Raw genomic sequence first — 22582 nt, 5'->3', positions numbered from 1 at the left:
CATCCAAGGAAAAGTGAGAAATCTAGTTGAGATTTTTTGGCTTCTATGTAGCCAAGCCTGCTGCTCATTGATCATGATCTTGTAAATATGAGAAAGTTGCTTACTCTCCCAAAATTGGGTATAAGAAAATTTTCCTTGGGGTTGTGGTGAGGAACTACAATAAGACTGGTTAAGACATCAGCTGGTACTTGGTCTCCTTCTCCTCATCCAGCAGCTGTTGCTTGCAGTGGAAATTCTTACTGTTCTCAAGAATTTCCTCCAAAGAAACAAGCAGACTTCTTCATATTGCTTATTGCTTTGAAAATTTTGGCTTGTTTCAACTTGGAGAAGAAGCCTTTGCAGTTCTCACTATCCTCAGCAATCTCACCTCTGTGATCACCCTCTGTCTTCCTCTTAATGGGGTTTTCTTTTTGGAGGAGAAACTAAGACCGTTCCTATATGTTTGATTCAAGGAGAAACCTGACCTTAATTGGGGGTCAAGGCATTTAACCTGCACAACATATAGATTATGTATATGGGAAGTTACTTTTACGTTTCCCAAAATCCCTCAAGTGCAGGCTGTACTTTGTCATCATATGTAATGTGGTGGAGAGAATGGAGGAGAGGATATTCTCTCACTTGAGAGAATTGAGGGTTTTTCTCTTTCAGGGTTGAGCTATGACTTTAGGTGGGAATGTAACTCCCAGAATTGTGTTCTGTGGTACTAGTTGGATTATGGTGTGGTGATCAGAGACAAAAAGTATCAAGGAAAGCTTTTTCTCACAAGGCGTGAGCAAAACCAAAATGGATGGGAGCAGGTGCCTGCAGAAAGCATCACCACAGCTGCTCCCGCACTAGACGGCTTGTGTCAGGAATCCAACACCAAGGAAATCAACTGCCCTCTCTTGAGCCGTGTCATTAGGACAGATGTTTTATTTTTATACTGTCTGAAAAATATCCCTGAAAATGCAATGGTCCTTCAAATTTGGGAGATGGCCACTCATTTCCTATGTGACTTGAGTAAGTGTGGTTGCTGCCCATGAGAGAGTGGAGGGCACTGCCCTCCATAGCATGCATACCAAACCGCTCACCTGGGTTCTTCTTCAGTAAGCAGTCACTGCTGTTGGGTGTTGGAATGGGCTGTTCAGCAATGGCTACTCCTTCTCCTTTCTCCACAAGTGTGCTGTTGCCTGGTTGCAGCAGCTGAATTTTTTTCTTCTTTCTTTTGAGAGGCAGTTCCTTTGCAGCTCACCCGAGAAACAGGGGAAGCTCCTCTCCCGGCTCTCTGCGCTTTGTCACAGCCGCAGAAACCAGTCTTCCTGCCATGGCAGGGTTGGGTCGTGTTTTGGGTTTGCTTTTTCTAAAAAAAAAAAAGCCAAACTAAAACCACCTGTCATTCTTGGCCTGCTGCCTTCTTGTTTTTACTTCTCAAACTTGAAAATGAGGGAGAAGAAAGCAGCTAAGTGAATTTTTGCCTGCCAGCGGAGACAGGATTGGACCTTTAACTCTGGTTTCATCTATCACCACCGGTTCCGCCTGCAGATCTGGCCCCAGGATGTAATGCACCATTTAATGTTTCCTGTACCTCAGGTTAAGCAGTGAAAAATAGCACAGCTCTGGCTTATCAATGGGATTTGGTCACTGGCAACTGGGAATTCTCTGGAGCTTGACAGCTGTGCTGCGGGCCCAGCCCACACAGGAAAGATATTCAGATGACAAAAGTTTTACACACACATTTGGTGGTTGTCAATGATCCTTGTAGGAGGGGCAGGAGTGAACAAGCCACAGCGGTGGGGCTGTCCGCACTTGCAAGTGGTGAGGCCAAGTTGGGGAGCTTGGGTACTGCCACTCCAAAAGGATTCCATTCTATGATTCTGTGTTGGGTGTCAGCACTGTCTTCATCCTCACTTCTTAGACAGCGGCTAAAAGCTGCCTTGTGCATGTTGCCCTCTTTTCATTGCTAACGAGTGATTGCAGATGATCTCTTTCTCCAGCAGGTGTAGCCCACTGGAAGCATGGCTACAAGTGCGGTTCCCAGTGAAAACCTCCCCACGTACAAGCTGGTGGTGGTTGGAGATGGTGGCGTGGGGAAGAGCGCTCTCACCATTCAATTTTTCCAGAAGATTTTTGTGCCCGACTATGACCCAACTATTGAAGACTCCTACCTGAAGCACACAGAGATAGATGGGCAATGGGCGATTCTTGATGGTAAGCAAGCTACTCTTACGGTCCCCTTTCCCTTCTAGCTGAGCCTAAGTGCTGATAGACCTCAGTGCCTCCCCACAGTGTATTGTGCCCACATATCACTCCTACTCCACAGTGAGCTGCCAGGAATTTTGAGTGCAGACTGGCCTGTGAGCTGCTGCATGTGGTCTGCAGCTGATCTTTAGCAAAGCTTCTGCTTTCAGTTGCGGTGGTTCCAGTTCTGCACAGAAATGTTTCTTGCAGGAGTGTAAAAACCTATCGATCATCATAGACATTTGGGGTAGGCTTCTATGGAGGGTGAATTATAGCACTGTGAGGTGGCTGTTGCTAATGATAACACTTCATTGTGGTTAGGCCCATCCCCTGGGAAATAACAGTGAGTGGGTAACTGAATGAGGGTTATAACCAGGAAGGACATTTAATCAAAACTGTCATCCACTGACAGAAAAGATTTGTAACACCCCCTAACTCCCACTGTTCATGCATGATGTTTTGGGTCTAGTTACCTGTTTCATTTAAACGCAGGTATGGTACCAGCCTGGAGCTGTAACCAAGATCTTTTAGTTCTTTGAGAAAAACTGCTTTATAAAAACCCAAACCCCACAAAAACCAAACAAAACCAAAGAAAAACCCCACCAAAAAAAAAAAAAAACAACACCTCCAAGCCAGCCTACTCCCAAAAACCAAAGGCAAAACCGTCTTGATTCTGCAGGTGAAGGAAAGTCCTATATTACCTAAAGCTGCAACTTACTAGTTTGTGCTGCAAGAGCCAAACTGACCACAGCCATAAGGGGAATCTTGCTATTTAATGTTGTAATTTTTGTTTAGCTTTGTTCAATAATTTGGTAGCACATAAAAGCAAGGAAATAGTTTTGCCTTAATTACCCAAGTGCATATATGTAGCCACTAAGACAGCTGAACTAAATTTAACGTGACTTACATCAAGTTCCTACCTCTACCCTCTGGTCATGAAGACACTCAAGATCTTTGATCTTGATGTTTCTGTGTATGGATCAGTGGTGTGAGAGGACAGAAAACTGAGGGATTGGCATGAGCCGTGGGACATGAAGCTGGGTGCTGTTTGCTTTGAAGACTCTAAGCTTGATCCGGAAACTGTGAAATCTTACTTGCACTCTCAAGGACTTATCAAGCACAATTTAGTGAGTACAGATGTCCCCAAGGTCCTTAAAGAACACCCTTTGCTCAGTATTTAAGACCAAAACCAAATAAAATATGTTAGTAGTTGATAGCTGATATGAGGAAATATTTCTGAAATTGGTGCCCAAATGTGTGTGTTTTTGTCATCTCCATCAGTGATACCTGCTCTCAATTAGCCATCACGTAATGTACCTATGCACCTTTGGTTTTAAAATGCCAGTGCTATATAAAAGAAAAACCCAATCCTACTGTGATTGAAATCTTTCATTTTAGTCTGGAATCCAGACCTCTAAAGTGAGCAACTTTTATCTTCACTGATGTGCCCTGTGTTCTGATATAAGGGTTTGAGCTGCTGGATGCATTTGGGTTAGCTGAAACAGCCTGTGTTTTGTAAATTATTTGAAAGTAGAAAAGGCTTCTTTCACTGAGTATTTGGAATTTTTGTTTAGTAAAAAAAAACCCAAAAAACAACCCTGACCTGGGTGGGTGGGGAAAGAGATTGTTTTCCAACAAGCAGAAACTTAACCTTTGTTTTAATGAAAAAAAAGCCTTTCTTTTGCTCAGATGGATTTTAGTGGCTGTCTTTGGTCTGAACTGAACTCAGCTATGTCTTTGAATGGCATCTAGGGAATCCAGTACTTTCAGAGTTCATGTGCCCACAGATGCCTTGCAGCCACAGAACTGAAACTGCAGTTTCTCCTTCTCTTTCCTATTGCTTGAGTTTTTGAACAATCAGAATCCGGGATGAAAGGCAATATCCTTGCTTGGAAAAGCATGTGAGCTTTACCATCTGCCCATTAGAAGCAGAGCATAAAGATTGACTATCACACGTGTCTTCTACCACAGCTTTCTGTCATAGGCTTTGGATCTAGTCTATTCTCAGGTCACCATATACTTGGACAGCTGCCCTTATTGTGGTTACATGTGGGTGCATGAATCACGATACAAAATTAGGGACAAACAATGATAGGAAGTGTAAAGATACATCATGATAGATTCTAGACTTTCCAGTTGCCCGTTATGACCAAATCCTTTAAAACATGAAGTCTCATGCAGCACTTGGTGGGAAGTGGGTACCCACCCAAAATAGGATCTAGTTTTAGAAGGTGAGACTACCAAGTGAGGACAGAGTGAGAGGGGCTCCATGAGTTTCTAAGTTTGCAGAAATTGTTGTATTAAAAATTAGAGACATATACATTGGCATCCAACCACTTAATTTAAAGAAAACCCAAACCAAACACAGTCCACCCTCTTCCAGGCTGTTGCCTGAGCAGTTCTGTACAAAGCATCTCTAGCATTTGGTATCTGCACTAGCATTATGTTGTAAAAAACCCCTTGTGCTAGCCAGCTTGCATAAAGCATTTGGCTTCCCTCCATGAAGACCTCCGCCCACATTTATTCAATAGCACTAACTGGCAGCGGGATGAAACGTTTGACTTGCATTTTTTTCCTTTGCTGAAATCTCTCACTGAAAGGAGACTTAGATGGAATATGCTTTTATATAATATTTTAGACCTTGGAAACAAACTCTGTGTTTGAAATTCTTCTTACATACTTGCTCTCTGGCTTGGGGCACACCTGTGTCTATTTTCTCACTAGACTGTGGCAGTTCCTGGCCTCCCAGAAGACAGTGGGATCTGTGCTTAGCGTGTTCAAGTCCAACATTACACAAAACTGCTTTTTTGTTGGCCTTACACCAGCTTTATATGACCATCGATGCAGCGTTTGGAAGACAAGTGGTGTAGAGTGGAACAGGGCACTTAACCTGAATGAGAGATGCACAGGCAATTTGTGGCTAGCCCTATTTTTTTCAGTCTCTGCCACCCCAACAAGGCTTTAAGATCAGCCTCCAGTTTTCTGTGCATATGTTATCTTCATTTATCCCTTGCTGTTCATGCTGAAGTCAGTATAGTGATGGGCTTGGTTAAATGCATTCACACGCAGGTGCTGTATAGATACATCAGGTCAGAATTAAGTGAGGGCCAGGGTTAATCTGCTTTGATTAGCTGTTGCTCCAGTTGTGTTGCTATCATTAATTTTGTATACTCCTTTCTGTGTGCAGGCTAACTCAGCAATTAGCAGAGAATTTCTTTTGGTGTGGCTGCAAAACACCAGTCTGGAATTATTAGTCTGGGCACGTAGCCAAAAGTGGAATACCTTAATATGGCAAAAATTCCCAGTGGGTCAAAATTCCTTACAGCTCATACACCACACAGAGATTAAAAGGTAACGAGGAAAAGGAGGGGAAAATATGGCCACTAGCATATGGCTTGGGCACAATTGATGAATTGAACTAAGCTCTTAGCTGTCAGTAGGGCTGTGCCAATTGGTACCAACAAAGCGAGGAATTGTGCCTGTGTGCTGGGTGGAAGGAGTCTGTGATCTTTCTCCTCTTCCTGTTCCTTCTCCTGATATGATTTAGATGATACTCTCACTACCTGGAAGTTGTCATCCTGCTCCTGAGCTTCAATTTTCAATTTTATTTGTCTTCATTCTAAGTCCCCCTCTCAATCCCTGGACTCTTGCCTTGGGCTCAACCTGCACAACCCTCATATGCACCCCTGTGAAGTAACAGCAAGCACCATTCCTTCCGCTGTGCCCCCTCTCTGCCCTTTCCACCCATGTCTCCCATGATGAGGGGCTTTGCTGATAGTCATTGCAGGACGAGCTGCTTGTCTGCTTTTCTCCTTGGGAAACTTGGGAACAATTCAGACAGGAGGCCAGAGGGAGATCAAAGGTCACTTCAGACTTGCAGGCAGAAGACTTGGTTTGTGGCTTGCTGCTTTTTGTTTTTAAATTTAAACTTCAGGTAGCATCATTGAAAGAACTAAAATTCAAATTAAGTTTATACTTTCATTCTTTTATTTGTGTGTATAATATTTCCCCTCCCTTAATTGCTGGGATTTTGCAACCTCAAAAGGTTTTTTGTCTTGGGTTGTGGGGATTTTTTTCCTGCCAGGAAGATTCTGATGTTGCAACATGGAAAACACAAGGCTTTGAATACTTGCCCTTTGTTAGAGAAAGAGGTCCTTTAATGCCCTGCATCTTTATTCTGTTTCTTGATGTGGAAGCCTTTCTTCTGAAGGCCCCTCTCTTCTTTTTCCTTAAAGAAAGGGCAAGAATTCAAGTGCTTGAGTTTTCCATGTTATAACATCTGTGTATTTAGTTAGGGCACAGAAGAAGGGCTCATAAAAGCCCCAGTGTTCCCCTGTTGCATGTTTTTCCCTGAGGAAGGCTCTCAGGCCAAGGGCACTGTGACTGTATCTGAGAAGGGGCAGAAGCATCAGAGGGATTAAGCATCTGCCTCACCTTGCACATAGTATGGGCACCTCTTCAGAGTGAGTTGAGATGTGAGAATACAGAATGTAAGCCATGATCTTTGCACTGCCATCACCCAGTGTTTATTCCTCCGCTGAAGCCATTGGCCGAAGGGGTTCCCTCTCCTACCTCTCTGCTGGTGAAAGAAGGATGAAGACTGTGGGAATGGCTTTTCTCAGCCTGAGACTCTTTAGTTTGGCTTGTCAATTCAAGTTTCCCTTGAGCTTAGCTATCAAGCTGCAGGGCAGCTGAGGATGGTGTTGCTCTCCAGCCTCACCTTCTGAAGCAGAGCTGCCATGGCAAGAGCAAAGCAAGACTTGGATAGAAAAGCACCATGAGGAGTCCAGCTCTGTAACCTGTGATCCCCTGACAGTGCAGCACTCTCAGTTCTGCTGTTTGCTGCAAGGACTGGCCTCCTCAGTTCAAGAGGGACAGGGAACTACTGGAGAGAGTCCAGCGCAGGGCCACCAAGATGATCAGGGGACTGGAGCATCTTCCTTATGAGGAAAGGCTGCGGGAACTGGGGCTGTTTAGTCTGGAGGAGACTGGGGGAGGATCTTACTAACATTTACAAATGTCTAAATGGTGGGTGTCAGGAGGTTGCAGCATCACTTTTTTTGAATGGTATCTAGCAACAGGACAAGGGGTAATGGGATGAAGCTGGAACACAAAAAGTTCCACTTAAACATAAGAAAAAACTATTTCACTGTTCAGGTGAGGGAGCCCTGGCACAGGCTGCCCAGAGGGGTTGTGGAGTCTCCTTCCTTGGAGGTCTTCAAGACCCGCCCGGACATGTTCTTATGCGACCTGATCTAGGTGAACTTGCTTCTGCAGGGGGTTGGACTAGATGATCTCTGAAGGTCCCTTCCAACCCCTACCATTCTATGATTCTATGACTTTTCCTGTATTTCATTTTAAGAAGTCAAAGCAGAAGAAAACAGCTGGAGTCAGCCTCCTTTACGCTGCTCCTCTCCTTGGTGGTGTGAACCCACATTCCTATCTGCCTGATGACCCATTCAGCCCCTTAAAGGCTTGCACATGTGCTGGACTTACTCAGCCAAAGGGATTTCACTGGAAACTGCTTGCAAATGTCAAGTTGTACACATTGTGCTTGCCTTTCTGAGCATGAGATCAAGGTAGGCCCAAACAACTGCATCCTATCCCTTCGTGATGTGCAGCCACTCTTTTGGATGCTGGCAGGCATGGCACTCCAAAAGCCACATTGAGCTGCTTTTTTGGACTGGCTGCAGCAATGTGCAGTTGGTGCTTGGAATGAGCTACTGGTGTTTTGGGCAGTGGAACCCAAGGGCTGAGGGATAGAAAAGGGATAGAAACCTGTCTGTCAGGTCATTCCCTTCAATGGCATGGATAGCAGAGAAACTCTCTTGAGTTGATCTGTACACCTGGCTGCCCAGCAGTGTAAAGACAGAATCATAGAATTGAATCATAGAACTGTTCAGTTGGAAAAGAACTTTAAGATCATCGAGTCAAAAGACGTAGGAGGGAATTTTGCCTAGATATTAAAAGAGAAGAGAAGAGAAACTCACCTGTGCAACCAGATCTGAGCTCCCTGAAGGCTGGGAAGGCTGTGTTTGAATCTGAACTGAATCCGGCCTAGGCTCTAGAAAACACAGTGCTGTCACTTAGATTCTGTAGTACATCTCTGCCTTTGGCTTAGATTTACATGTCTGTGTCTCTGGATTGGCACTCAGAGCACTGTTAGTTGCAGAGACATTGCCACATGAAATAGCTGGAAGTGCTCTCTAAGCACTTCCAGCACATCAGGATCCACAGGAAAATGGTGTGAAGAGCTCTGATGGGCAGGATTCAATTACCACAGACTTCATCACAACAGTTGGGGTCACATTGACTGGAAAGCTGAAAAGGCCCTTTCTTCACTTGGCAACCTCTTACCTGCAAAGCAAGAGACCTCCCTGCTGGGCTCTCACAGCCTAATTGCTCTTAGTTTAGTCTCCAGCTGATTGCGTGATAGCTCTGTAAAACAGCTTTGTGCTCTTTGGGTTCCTACATGAGACATAGTCTTGGCTTCTCTTTCCTTGATTTTTACCCAAATGCTTTTGTTAATGCTCCTCCTTGCATCCTCTGCGGTCAAGTTTGTGGGAAGTTCAGCCAGTTTGCTGTTGGATGTCCCTGGCTGTGCACCGCATAGCCTATGAGTCTGATTTCAGCTCCTGGCAGAATGAGGTAGGGGAAACCCACTGTGTTTTGGTCCAGCCTTGTTTCCACACTGGCTTTTATGTGCTGCCAGTGGGGCAATCACCAGTAAGAGGCAACTGCTGTTTTAGAGTGTACCAGGGGAACAGAGAGCTCACAGTTCTTCTCTGCTCATGATTGTTTCTGTGTCTTCTGGCATCCTGTCTGCAGAAAAGGGAATTTGAACAGAAGGTGGATGCTGGAAACATCCTAAATTTACTCACCCCTTTGGGAAACCAGTCAAATCAGCTTCCCAGTTTCACCTTCCCAACGTTTCTCCTTGGTGCTTTCCCATTTCTGTGGGTAAGAGTCTTCCTGAAGCTTTTATGCCACAGGATTACGGCAGATGCAAAGCCTTTTACATGTTTTTTGGTGCCAGTGCTTTCCAGGATGTGATCCTGTCCTGCTTATGATCCAGGTCACACTCTCTGTTTACAATTCACCTAGCACAGAATTGTTAGGATGGGGAGGTCTTTACAAAGAGCACCTTTAAAGTTAAAACAAGGACTTTCTTTGGCCATCCACATGATGCTTAACATTGCACTAATAACCCAGCTGAGATTAACCTTAATCTTGACTACTCTCTGCCTTCTACTTGCATTTTCAAAGTGCCATTTTAAACTCTGCCTGGACTTGCTTGCCTTTCTATGAATGCTGCAAGTGAATTCCCTTTAAATAGCAGCTGCTGACGCAGTTGCTCTGCCTGTGTGTAGTGCGATGCCATGGCCAGGATCCAGGTGAGATAGGACTGGCAGGAGCACAGCCCTGTGCTGTCCCGTGGGTATCCCCACAGGCCACCTCCACCCAGGGCTCATGCCCTGCCTTCTTGCCCCTTTGGAGGGGCAGCAGCTGGGGATGGGTTGATACATGCAAGAGCAGAGTTGGATGCTCCTCATGTGTTTCATGGGAGGTTTGAAAATGTGCCAGAGGAAGGGGAAGTCCCTAAGCAAATTACCATGCAGGATACAGCACATCCATCTCCACCTTCCTGCCCACGGCTTGTGCTTGGGCACCTGCCCTGTCTCGGGGGGAGGGAGTGCAGGAGAGCCCAGCACCCTCCAAGAATCTGTCCCACTCCACCACAAGTTGGGTATGTATGCTGGAGAGGGGAAGGGAGTGTGTGTTTGTGTATGTGTGGGTTGTCAGCTCTCAGCCCTGCCCTGACATCATGTCCAGCTGGTGCAGGAGTCAGATGAGGGCAGCCCAACCTTTCCTTACAGATTGGGTGGGTAGGAAGGATTAATCTAGTCCATCCCAGCCACGTGGTCCTGGCCTTGTTCCATGGAAGCAATTCTGCCCAGGGCATAGAAATTCACCAATACATGCAGTGTCTTTGGGTTGTCTCCTATTTTCTTTTTAATTGTTTTTCTTTTTTGTACAGTCATTAAGAATAGCCAGGATGCCTTTGAGCTGAGACTCTTGTTTTCTAGATTTAAAAGGGAGAAGCAGAATAAAAGGCTATGAAGAGATATCCATGACTTTCTAGCAAGCCCCAAATACTTGGCAAACAAACCTAAATTTCGGGGTCTCTGCAAGAGCCTAGAAGCCTTTTTTTACCTTAGGGCTTATGGGAACAGATATTCAGGATGAGCTAAAGCAGGCGAACAGATGCGACCAAAAGCTTTAAAGGGCCTGCTGTCACCTAGTAAGGCCTTCAGATCCTCCAATGTAGCTCCTTTCCTCCAGACATGCAGTGGAGGTGTGTGGGCTCATGGGTGCCCTGGGACGTGGCATGTCTGCCTGTGGCCACCTGTGCCAAGTCAGCAAGTAACACCCCCACCAAAGTGGTCTTTATCCTGGCCCCATCTGGGAATCGAGCAGCCTCAGTACTTACTCCTACAGGGAACATCTTGCTAGGACTGTGGGCCTGCTCAGACTAGAAAAACCCGTATCAAGCCCTGCTGCTCTGTCAGCAGTTTGCTGCTGCCACAGTCTCCATCCACCGGTGCCCTGGGCTTTCCCCATCACCTGTGGGCAGTGAATGCTTATGCTGTGGCTGCACAGTGGAGGCACAGTTTTCCCACCCAGCCAGTTGACTAGGAGGTGAAAACATTCCTAGTCATCATTGATGTCCCACATTTGCCTGTAGGATACAGTGGTGCATTAGGACTATTACTTCTGAGCAGCCTTTGCACTTTGAGCTCACACCATGTTTGTACTGACATAGCCCTGACTGGTGAACTCCTCTTGTACCCTCCTCCTGCCAGTCAAAATCCTGGCAGTGTACAAAGCTAGGGCCCAAGAACTGGCACTGCTCAGTATGTCAAGATTACCGAGAAGGCTAGTGTAGCTTGTTCTGCATGTAGTCCATGATGTAGCCAACTGGATCCACCGAGAGGCAGAGTGATGCAGAACCAGTGAGTGATGGTCACATTAGAGAGGAGAACAGCTGCTGGCACAACTGGAGTGTTTCAAGGGATTTGAGCATAGGTTTAGGCATTGTCAATGCACAGAAACACGATTGCTATATAGGATATGCAAGTCACTTGTTCTAATTAGCTTCTCAATATCAGCACAGCGCTTGGGCTAAATATTTATGGGGAGTTTCTAGAGGTTGTAGCACCTTGCTCTGAAAGCACATCATTGTGTAGAAATAATACCCAGGTACTGAGGAAAGGAAAATGCCTGTAGTTATTAGTCTGGGTTGTCTCCTAGCTCTGTTTCACTATGCAGTTTGTAGATTTTCCCTGACACTTAAACTGGCATTTTCTTACTCATGGAGTTTGTCCATGCAAAGAACAGAGAGAGCTAAGAGAGGGAAAGATGGAGGACTGTGAAATACTTTAAGCTATATCTTGCCAGAGGAGCAACTCCCCAAGTTCAGTGGTCAGCATTTGCACTGGGAAAGGAAAGTAAAATCCACGTAGGCTTCTTTCCCTCCATCTGCTCCCAGCATAGGCACCTGGTTGTAAGTTGGGTCTGGGAGTGTTTCTTGTTTTGTAACAAGAAACCAGCTCGTCTGTGCAACATGCTTTGGTCAATTCTTTCAGCCTTTGAGAGGACCAAGCTCAGGAGAGGCACAAAGACCACATAGGAACATATAGCAGTGACAGCAGCTGCAGGTCTTCACAGTAAGTAAAACCCTTTGTCTCTTCCATCCTAGTTCTGGACACTGCGGGCCAAGAGGAGTTCAGTGCGATGCGGGAGCAGTACATGAGGACCGGGGATGGCTTTCTGATAGTGTACTCGGTGACGGACAAGGCGAGCTTTGAGCACGTGGACCGCTTCCACCAGCTGATCCTCAGAGTCAAGGACAGGTGGGTGCCTATCCCTGCTCCCTCCGCTCTGGGGACCGTGCCGTGAGGGGGATTGCATGTCTTGCCCTGCCTTTTGCCTCCCCAGTGTCCCGGGGCAAATCTTGTGGGTGGATTTGTGGACCTACATATGAGGAATAAGATGTGTTTTACCTCTTCTGATAGGTAGTGCTTTCAACATGGAAAAAGTTCAGTAGTGTTGTTTTGGAGTCTGAAATGGAGAAACTCCTGCTTGAATGGTCTGTCAGAGATCAGACACTTTTGAAAGTAACCAATTCGGCTCTGAAAAGGGAGGAAGGATGCCCTGTGCACAGCGCAGGCACTTTGAGAACACCCCCAGGGAGTCTTTTTGTGTATCCTGACAGCATCCTCCTTTCCCTGGCTTCAGTTTGTGCCAAACAAACCTTAGAAGGTCCTGCGTGATATGGGGCTGTAACAAGTGTCTGAAGAGGAAAGCACCTCACGTCAGAAGGAACTCACAAGGGGTGTAATGCAGTTAATGCATTATGCTTTGCAGCAACCATCTTCAGTGAATAAAACATCTCTGCAAGAGTCGTCTGCTCCCTCCTTGTGCATGCATAGGGGAAGGTAGTGCTGAGAATTTAATCACAGTAAGCAAATGTGTCCTGACAGAGTGAGGGGAAGCTGCCAGTTTTTTATCTCCAAGATAACTCCCTCTTCCCTTCTTAGTTCCAGAGGCAGTGAATCCATCCTCACTGGGTGGGGTGTGAATTAAGACCTTATACCTCTGTAGCTTTGAAACAGTTTTTCCGCTCATAATGGCTTTTAATTATGGAAGTCATCAAGAAAAGCCACCAGAGGGTTCAGGCCTTGTTGCTGGCTTCCTTTCACAGCTCTGAATAACTTCCCCACAGGAAGGGTGGACTCATGTCATGTGAGGTTCACAGCTGACAGCTCTTCCAGCACAGCATCTAAAGCGGAGCCCACAAGAGTGAAAAGTTAAAGGAAAGCCACCCTCTGATTTCAGCTAAATGCAAAAAAACGGCAGTCACTGGGGTCTGCTTCTCAGATCGCGACACTGTTTGCTTCAATGCCAGCTCAGCTTGGGGCAAATTCAGTGTTTCTGCAATCTCAAGAAGACAGGACAGCGTTTCCTGTAACCTGCCCCAAACTCAAAAATGTGGGGTTTATCTAATTTTAACATTGTGAAAAATAATATGTGGTGTTTGTTGTTTTACTGTGGACTGAAACTGTTGCCCCTCCATACGCCGTGGAAACACCGCGGCCGGCGTGTGAGAAGCAGGAAGTGAAACAGGCTGCTGAGGTTGTTTTTGTTTCCCTGCTCAACACCAGCGAAGCGCAGAGCACAAGGAGCTTAACACTTCCTCCAAAACCTGAGCTTGGTCACAAAATCACAGCAGTAGGAGCAGCATGAGTAAAGAAACCATCCTGCTGGACTTGCAGGGGAGCTAGGAGCCAGAGCATTGCCCTGGTTTTCAAGCTGGCAGTCAGTTTTGGCAACATAAAATCCAAGGGAATTACAGGCTGCTGTGTTAGCAGAGCTGTTCAAAGCTTTTCTCCTGTTTTCTTTCCATAACCTTCATGACAGTAAAACTTTCAACTATAGTAGCTTTGTCTGACGGATTACAACAGGGAACAAAGTCCCTGTAGAATTTTATGCCTGATGTAAACAAGGCAAATGAGATATTACCCAAACGTAATCCCTTTCTTATCAATGTGCTGCAAGCCAAAAAGAAGTCAAATAATCCAGACAAGAAAGTGTTTTGCTCTGGAATGATCAGAGTCAAGATATATCAATGCTCAGGTATTAAAATTAAATCAAAGCCACTTTATCAGAGTGAATAACTGTAAGACTCATTTAAAATGCAGAGTGCAGTACGGTATTTTTCCAGCCAGAGCAGTGGGGCAACATGCCAGAGAGAAGATGGAGCCCTTATTATCTCGATGAAAAATGACACAGAAATGCTGTTTGAAAATCCAGAGTTACTCAGAGAAGTAGAATTTTATTTATTTAGGAATTTCATGCAGAAATGAATAGGGCCAGCTGCTCCTTACCCCAATAAAATCGGCTCTGTTACACCAGAGAACAACACTGGAATCGTTTTAGGGGAAAATAATACTGCAATAACTGACAGTTACCAGAAGGGACCTCCTCCCTTCTAGCAGTGGGTAAAGGCCTTGCAACATGACTTTGCTATCTCATGCAGTCAGAGGAGAGGTTCCTGTATGGGAGGTGGCAGCAGCTGCTCTGCCAGGACCTCCCGGGCACGAGCTGCCTTGGTTCTGTTTAAACACCAGAGCTATGGGGATTTCTGCCGGGGGAGAGCCTGACCTTCACAGTTGATTAGAAGAGCCTTGCACTGGACATGTTGTGGATCTATGGATCTTTTCACAGGCAGTGGCTGGACACAGTCATCTGCATGCCTGGTAAAGTTAGAGGAGTCCTGACTATTATGACAGAGAGAGATGGTTTTGGTACAAAAGGACAGTTGTTCAGCATGTTTTTTTTACCTGGTATTAGAAGCAGGAGATGGTATGTAACAGCATCTGAAAGCTTATCAAGACTCTTTGGTTCCCTCCAGCCTCCTTCCAGCTATGGCTGCCAATCTTTCAGAGGTATCAGCTGATGGAGATCCTTCCTCCCAGTCATTTTCTCCCCAATTCGATGTCCCTCTAAGCACCAGCTCCCAGAGTCCCATCTTTTCTTCACCCATGGTTCCTCTCAGTAGATGCCCAGGACATGAGCTGACACTAGCTCCTCCAGCACACTTTGTTACCTTGCAGTGGCGAGCAGCTGACAAAATATACAGTTACAGAGATGCCTTAATGTTAAAATATTGCCCCAAACTCCTGTTCAAGATCTTTCTGCATGTATCCATTAATTTCCTGACTAGTTTTGCAGTTCTTTCTGCGTCTAGTTGGATCTTCAGGCTCAGTTTTCATCAGGTATTGCAAAAACGATGACACTAAGTGCCTGCAAATAAGAATGAATATGTGCAGCTTGTCAAGTACATTTCTACAATATGAACATATGTGTAGCACAGCCTGGGGGTTGATGTGTGTTCATTTGGTCTTTCTTTATATTTCTTCACACGTATGTGGTATGTCTGTAGCCGAAAATGTTAGATGCTGTTGGCATCAGAAAGTGAAACTTAACTCTCAGTGTTTTTTATTGTAGTCTGTTAATAATTGGGTGGTGGTTTTGGTTTTTTTCCAGAGAGTCCTTTCCAATGATTTTGGTGGCGAACAAAGTTGATCTAATGCATTTACGGAAAATTACAAGAGAGCAGGGAAGAGAAATGGCAACAAAACATAATGTAAGTTTGTGGGGCTGTTGTAAGTCTCATCACAGGCATTCTGAATTGAATTGTCTTCTCATTTGAAGCTGAATTAAAGTTATTTCTCTTACAGTCAAACATTTGCAATTACATTTTTGACTACTACAAAGCAGTAGGTGTGCAGTTTCCTTTCAGTAGGGCCAGTTCATTATTGAAACTAGAACCTCTGCTGTGCACCACACTGTAGCAAAGCTGTGGCTACCATGAAGCAGTGTGTGTAAAATGTCTGCAAGTGGTAAGAAACCTGAAATGTTCAAAATGAGAGAAGAAAGTGCTCTCCCAAAGTGAAAAGGCAGAATCAGGCATTAGGAAGTATACCCAGGTGTCTGTAGGGAGTGAACTTGTTAAAGATAATGAAGTTACAGGATGGTTAAGCCTATATAAATCTGGCCCACCATCTTAGGTCTGCATTATTCATGCATTTAGCCTGAGAAATTGGTCTTGGATGGGTGTAGATCACATGCTACTCCACTAATCACCTCTAAATGCCAGAAGTCCCGAATACCCAGAGGGAGACAACAACTCTAGTAGGAGGAATTGAATGGAAAGGTGAAGGCAAACAAGCCTGAGACCTCGGCAAGCTGTGCAGTGTTTCTAAGCAAGCCATGATGGGAGTTTGGCAAGGCAGGTTCACTCCCTCTCCTCCCCAAGGAAGGCAGGAAGTTTCTGTAGGAGCCAGGACACCTAGACTGACACACAACATGTTGTACCCATCTGTACACGCATGCTTTGGAAATGGCCGTGTACAAAAATACCTTATCAGAGGCAGTTGTATAAATCTGCCAGCATGCTGGACAAGCTCTCTAGGAGGCCCCATCTGGCTGTCAGGCTTTGAAGGAGAAGATCATTTTGCACTGAAAGGGAATTGTAGTCATGAAATATTCATGCAGTAGTCCTAATAAAATGTGGCAAGCAAAAATTTTTGGCAAGTGTTCAACAACCTTTGGCTATTTTCGTGTCTGCAAGCACAATTTAGGGGGAGAGAACATCTGATGACATGAAGTCCATGATTATTCTTCCCCAAACCCAAGAGCTCCAGTGGCAGCTGGTCTGCCTAGTGCTTATTCCAGACCTTTTGTAAACCACTTTCTGACCTTGCTTTGAGTGTGAAGGTGTTGTTAGCAGTGTCTTGACAACAGTTTGTTTACCTGTATTTCCCTGGTCTCGTAGGCACCCCATTTCTCAACCCTTTAGGGCTTTTCATTTTGAAACTGGTTTGCTACCAACATGTAGGCTGTTACTAATATCTTCCGTGACACACTTCTCTCCTCCAGATTCCCTATATAGAAACTAGTGCCAAGGACCCACCTCTAAACGTTGACAAGGCCTTCCATGATCTCGTGAGGGTAATAAGGTAAGCTGTACACTCTTCACTTCCTCACTGTCTGTGGGTGGGATGTGCCAGGAGCCAACTTTTGGAGAGCAGGGGCTAGGTGGTTTGCTTGGGGATGGGAGATTTCTTGTCCTGTGTCTGCATAGAGATGTTACTAGCATTTAGTTACCCTTTCAACACATCAGGACTAGGCAGGTTGAGAATTAGCTGTGACCATGATGAAAAAGTATTATTCAACTAACAATGCAAAGCCTACTACAGACCTGGGACTCCTGGTTGATAATAAACTCACCATGAACATACTTCTGTATGCCCTTGTGACCAAGAAGGCCAATGGCATCCTGGGATGCATCAAGAAGAGTGTGGCTAGCAGGTCAAGGGAGGTTCTGCTCCCCTCTACTCTGCCCTGGTGAGGCCTCATCTGAAGTCCTGTGTCCAGTCCTGGGCTCCCCAGCTCAAGAGAGATAAGGAACTGCTGGAGAGAGTCCAGTGCAGGGCCACCAAGATGATCAGGGGACTGGAGCATCTTCCTTATGAGGAAAGGCTGTGGGAACTGGGGCTGTTTAGTCTGGAGAAGAGGAGACTGGGGGGGGGGATCTTATTAACACAAATATCTAAATGGTGGGTGTCAGGAGGTTGGAGCATCACTTTTTTGAATGGTATCTAGCAACAGGACAAGGGGTAATGGGATGAAGCTGGAACACAAAAAGTTCCATTTAAACATAAGGAAAAACTATTTCAGTGTTGAGGTGAGGGAGCCCTGACACAGGCTGCCCAGGGAAGGTGTGGAGTCTCCTTCCTTGGAGGTCTTCAGGACCCTCCTGGACACGTTCCTGTGTGACCTGATCTAGGTGGACCTGCAGGGAGGGGTGGACTAGATGATTTCTAAAGGTCCCTTCCAACCCCTGCCATTCTATGATTCTACTATAATGATCAGCTTTAAAAGGCTGACATTAAAAGCTCTCAACCCAGTCATTTGGGGTTTCATAGCCTTGTCTTCTCAGGATCTTCAGTTGCTAAAGGTTACAAAGGACTGGCGAAAAAAACTTGTACGGAATTCTGATGTTGTAGGTGACTTCTAGCATTTCCTGCTCACTAAATGGAAAAAAATCAGCCTCTTTATATGAGAAGCAGCATGACCTAATGGCTAAGCCACAGGTTTCCTCCTCAGACTGCAGAGATCTGTTCCCAGTTTTGGCATGAGCTGGCTTCTCTCGCTTTGGCACAGGGCTGCTCTCCGGGCGAAGCCGTGCTGCGGCTGCCGGCGGGGAGGGACTGCCTCCCAAAGCCCCCGCTGCCCTGCAGGAAAAGAGCCGCACGCACGTCTCGGCTGATAACCTCACATCTCCTCGAGATTTGTTTTGCTGGCATCAGTTGTCTGCCAGATTTTCCCAGGCCCTCATTTTTCATGTTTTGGGAGGGTGCTGAGCTGAAATCGTGCTGCTCCCTGCCACGCAAAGTGCCTCTCTCGGCAGTTAAACCATGAGGCATTTATTCACAGCGTATCTGTACTTGTGAATATCTTAGCGCAGCCTCCAGTCAGGCTCCATCAAAAGCAGATGGCACTGCCCACTCTTCCCACATGTCTCAAAAGCAGGGGGCAGAAAGTCTTTGGAGAACTACAAAGCTGAGTTGGAAATGTCCCAAGCTATTTGTCAACTGTTCCGTAACTCTGCGTTAGCTGGCTAGATATTACTTTTGTGTCACAGGGAGTTCTTACCAACATCTCTTCTATTCTGGGGCAAGAAAATAGCATAGCCAAAAGACAGTCTGGAAGGAGTGTTGTAATGAGACATCACTAAATTCGAGCCCTGAAATAACCTCAAAAATAGGTGATGTACCTTAGTTCACTGAGCAGTGACCATGCAAGTCGTTTCCAGCCAGGTGAAACTGTGGCATCAAGGGTACCAGAGGTGTTCACAAGAGCTGGAACTCGGGTCAAGTCAGAGAGCAGAGAGATGCTGTGTGATATAGCTGGTCATTTGCCACAGAGCTTTGCTTGGTCTTTTCTTATTGCAGACTGCCCACAGCCATAGGATGACATCACCCACAAGTACAGCTTTTCTCTTTTTAAGTGAACTTTTTCAAATAAAATGTTAGGTTTCCAGCCCCTTAATAACTGTGTCATTCATGGAGTGCTTCGTGTGAGAAACTGTCACCTGGAAGTAAGAAGAAAGTAGTGGAGTGATTGAGTCCACCCAAGAGATCTTTTAAATCTCCTAATACCTCTTTTGTCCTGCCACAGTGCACATGCAAGGATTGACATGGCAGAAATCTTGAGCAGGCATGGGACACGGTCTTTTGGGCCTCTCAAATGGCACCAGAACGCTTGTGAACAGTTTGCAGCCCCATAATGTTTATCCCAATTCATTTTGAAGTGGGTTTTTTTTCAATTTTCCAGTCTTGATCTTTAAAGTTTTAGGTTTTTCATGCCTCCAGTCTTCATGCTCCATGAAATACATCCTATTAATCAAAGCTGAGTTTTTCAGGTATTTGCAAGCATTTGGGAGCTGAGGCTGTAAGAAAGCAGCTGATTTTGTCCCTCAGATATGCCTCATCTTGGTCAGGATAACTTGGTCAAAACGCTTATTTTAGTGCCTGGCATGTTACATAACAAGCTGGTTTTGAACTCTGGAAACTCTCAAGTTGGTTATTTAGATGCTATTTGAATCTACAGAAGCTGCTGTTGTTTGTATCGTTTATCTTGCAATAAAATCTAAGTCTATGGGCTGCTTTTTGGGAGTTTGAACTACAAAGCCACCTTCTGTTGTGTTTGCATTGCCACGTTAGCTGAGCGGCTGCTGCAAACAGGTACAGCTGCAAACAGGCATTTGGGCAGTGCCTCATCTTAATGGAAAGGGAGAACCTCAACACAGCATTTCAGAAATTGCTCATGAAACGTTCTAGAGGTTGCTTCAGGACCCGACTCATGGAGGCTGCCACGATGCAGTGCAGGAGTGCTCACAGCCAGGTGTTTCTGGTGGCTGTGACTTCAGACAGCCAGGGACATCTTCCTGGGCTCAGCTCATTCTTCACAACTTCCAGGGGAACCCCACTAGCAGCAGACTGTTTTTTCATTATTATTTTTTGCCTGCCACCTGTGCCATCACCAAGTCCACAGCAGTGCAGCTGCCTAAGAGCAACACCAGCCAAAAACAGTCTTTCCAGAAGAGTTTATTTCTCTCTGCATTCTGTATCTCTTTCGTCCAGTTCCCTAATGAGTGTTAGCAGCAGTGGGATGGATGGCATCGCCTTGCTTAGAGCATCCCTGCTTCCCAGAGCAGGACCCTGGCAGTGGAGGAGGCAGCGGTTGACCCAGGGTAACCAGAGGCATAGAGCCCCAGCAGGACATACATCCCTGCAGTTAGCCTTAATATTTGCTTATGGCTTCTTTCCTTCTTCCTTAAAAATGCAACTGCTTGTCTTGTTAGCTGTGTGGCATGAAAAGCCTCATGGTGGTGGAAGGATGTATGGAAACGTATACGCAAATATAGATGTAGGCTGAGAGGAGACATGATCACTGTCTACAACTACCTGAAAGGAGATTGTAGTGAAGTGGGGGTTTGTCTCTTCTCCCAAGTAATGAGTGACAGGAAAAGAGGAAATGGCCTCAAGTTGTACCATAGGAGGTTTAGTTTGGAGATTAGGAAGAACTTCTTCCCTGAGACGGTTGTTAGACACTAGCACAGGCTGCCCAGGGAGGTGGTGGAGTCCCCAATCCTAGAGACAGTTAAAAGATGCATAGATGAGAGGCTGGAGGAGATGGTTTAGTGGTGGGCTTGGTAATGTGAGCTTAGTGGTTGGACTCGATGATCTTAAAGGTCTTTTCCAACCAAAATGATTCTAAGATTCTATATACATGTGCACCACCAAGATGCTGTTCTGCTCACTGCCGAAGGCAGTGCCCAGCCTTGTGTCTCACCTGCTAAGTTTTCCTCTCTGTCCCCCAAAACAGGCAACAGATCCCAGAGAAAAGCCAGAAGAAGAAGAAAAAGACTAAGTGGCGAGGGGACAGAGCCACAGGCTCCCACAAACTGCAGTGTGTGATTTTGTGATGGGACCACCTGGGAGTGCCTTGGACGACTCCCTCCTCCCCCCCGGCCCCACTGCCAGCCCAGGCGAGGAGCAGCAGCAGCAGCAGCAGCAGCAGCAGGATGCCCGCACAGCTCCCCCCATCCCCTAAGGCTCGGAGGAGGTGGCTCCATGGGGTCCAGAGCTCCCTGGGGAGGGTCTGCACGTTGGGAGCCGCGCCAACAGGAGGCGGAAGGGATCAGCAGGACCTCACTCAACTCTCCCAACATCCCCAGCACTTTCCAGGGGCCTCCATGTTGTTTATTTAAAAAAAAAGAAAAAAAGAAAAAACAAAGGAAAAAATGTTGGTTTTATCTGCAAACATTTCTCCTTGTGACCCATTTCTGCACAGCCATGAATAGACCCCTGTTTGGTACAGTCGCCTGTGTATGTGTGGGGGAAGGGAGGGAAAGAGCTTTGCTTTCTTTCTCTAAATGTTTTGGGGGTTTTTTTAATCCTCTTCTCCTTTTTCGTTGTTTGCTCAGCGAGTGTTGGGTTGCAAAGAAACACGGCCGGGGTTAGATTTTTTGCACTGAACTCTCTCTTAGGCGGCAGTGCCAAAACACGACTTCGTATGAGAGTGCATAGATTTGGAGGAAGAAAATGAATTCCAGCTGCTCTGGGTGCTCCAGACATTGTGTCAGACTCTGGAGGGCAGCCAGCTCACAGACCGTAAACTCCAGCTTAGCAAAGGAGGTTTGGGCTTGGATTATATTTTTTGTTTCCCCTTACCCTTCGTCAAGAGATTTTGTTTCTGTTTTGTAGTTTGGGGCATGTGAACGTCAAGACGGTTTGTTAACCTGGAAGTATTTAAATTAAAGCAATTTACAAATGGAAGGGTATGTCATCTTGTGGGGGAAGGGCTGCGGGGAGAAAGGGAGAGAGGAAGTAAAACCTGAACTGAATTTGTTTTCTGGGTGTTGAATTTCTCCCTCATAAACATATGTAAAGTGCTGCAATCTAAATCTCTCTTTTATTACTCCTTAACCTTTCTCTGTAAAGCCACTCTCGGGTAGGTGAATTGTTTTACTTTTCCCAGGCTCATCTCATATTCACACAAAAAGAATCTGTTTATGGGCTTTTGCTCAATGTTTCTTTGTTTCTTCTTCTCCCTCCTTCGCTGAAAGTTGATGACTTGTAAGGAAGAGGTGTTTCGAGAATGATTCAAGTGGAATGTGTCTCTTCATAAGCCTGCTGTATCTATGATGTCTCCTTGAAAACAGCAGACTAAATTTCCTTATGCCTTATGAAAAGGCAAAAAACCTGCAGCCATTCAGGCCACCATCTGTGGCACCAGAAATATGATTGTGCACATCCTGGAGGGGACACATTCTCTTTCACCCCTTTCCTGGCACTAAGAATTGCGGTGGCAAAGTTTAATTTAATGGATTGTCACCCACTGGGCCAAAGCCATCAGCTCAATTCACAGGGTCACCAAAGCCCTTTAAAAGTAACTACTTGCTTTTCATCAGCTTGAATCCTATTCAAATATGCTTTATGGGCATGACTTAAAATATTGGCAGCATATGAATGCCTGAGATTTATATGTCTGAGCGCAGAAAATGCTGGTATTGGATGTTGAAGATCTGTTCAAGATGGGGGATCATCGCAGACTTTGTTGTTTATGTTTGTCTTTGCAATCCGTTTTGCCACCAGCTTTTGTTTCTTGGTTCTTTGCCAGGCCAACTTTTAATATAGGAACTGGCTGCTGATTATTTTTCAGGTGAGGG

The 22582-nt window shown here is 45.7% G+C and overlaps 1 protein-coding gene across 5 annotated transcripts in view; it reads left to right on the top strand.

Annotated features, from left to right (window-relative positions):
• Positions 1-21689, top strand: part of MRAS (muscle RAS oncogene homolog) — a 41826-nt gene extending 20137 nt beyond the window's left edge. For 3 of the 5 annotated variants that reach the window (XM_062004830.1, XM_062004825.1, XM_062004829.1), the window contains 5 exons: positions 1974-2187; positions 11978-12131; positions 15328-15427; positions 16723-16802; positions 20737-21689. In XM_062004830.1, coding sequence (XP_061860814.1) covers positions 1995-2187; positions 11978-12131; positions 15328-15427; positions 16723-16802; positions 20737-20836 — 627 coding nt within the window. In that variant the 5' untranslated portion in view covers positions 1974-1994 and the 3' untranslated portion in view covers positions 20837-21689. The remainder of the gene's footprint in view (positions 1-1973; positions 2188-11977; positions 12132-15327; positions 15428-16722; positions 16803-20736) is intronic. The other 2 variants (XM_062004831.1, XM_062004828.1) reach the window with 1 other exon arrangement.
• Positions 21690-22582: the final 893 nt, after the last annotated feature.

Source organism: Colius striatus, chromosome 11 (assembly GCF_028858725.1).
Source record: "Colius striatus isolate bColStr4 chromosome 11, bColStr4.1.hap1, whole genome shotgun sequence".
NCBI classification, from domain to species: domain Eukaryota; kingdom Metazoa; phylum Chordata; class Aves; order Coliiformes; family Coliidae; genus Colius; species Colius striatus.
Note: the sequence above shows the minus strand (reverse complement) of the source record. Positions and strands in the feature narration are given on the sequence as shown.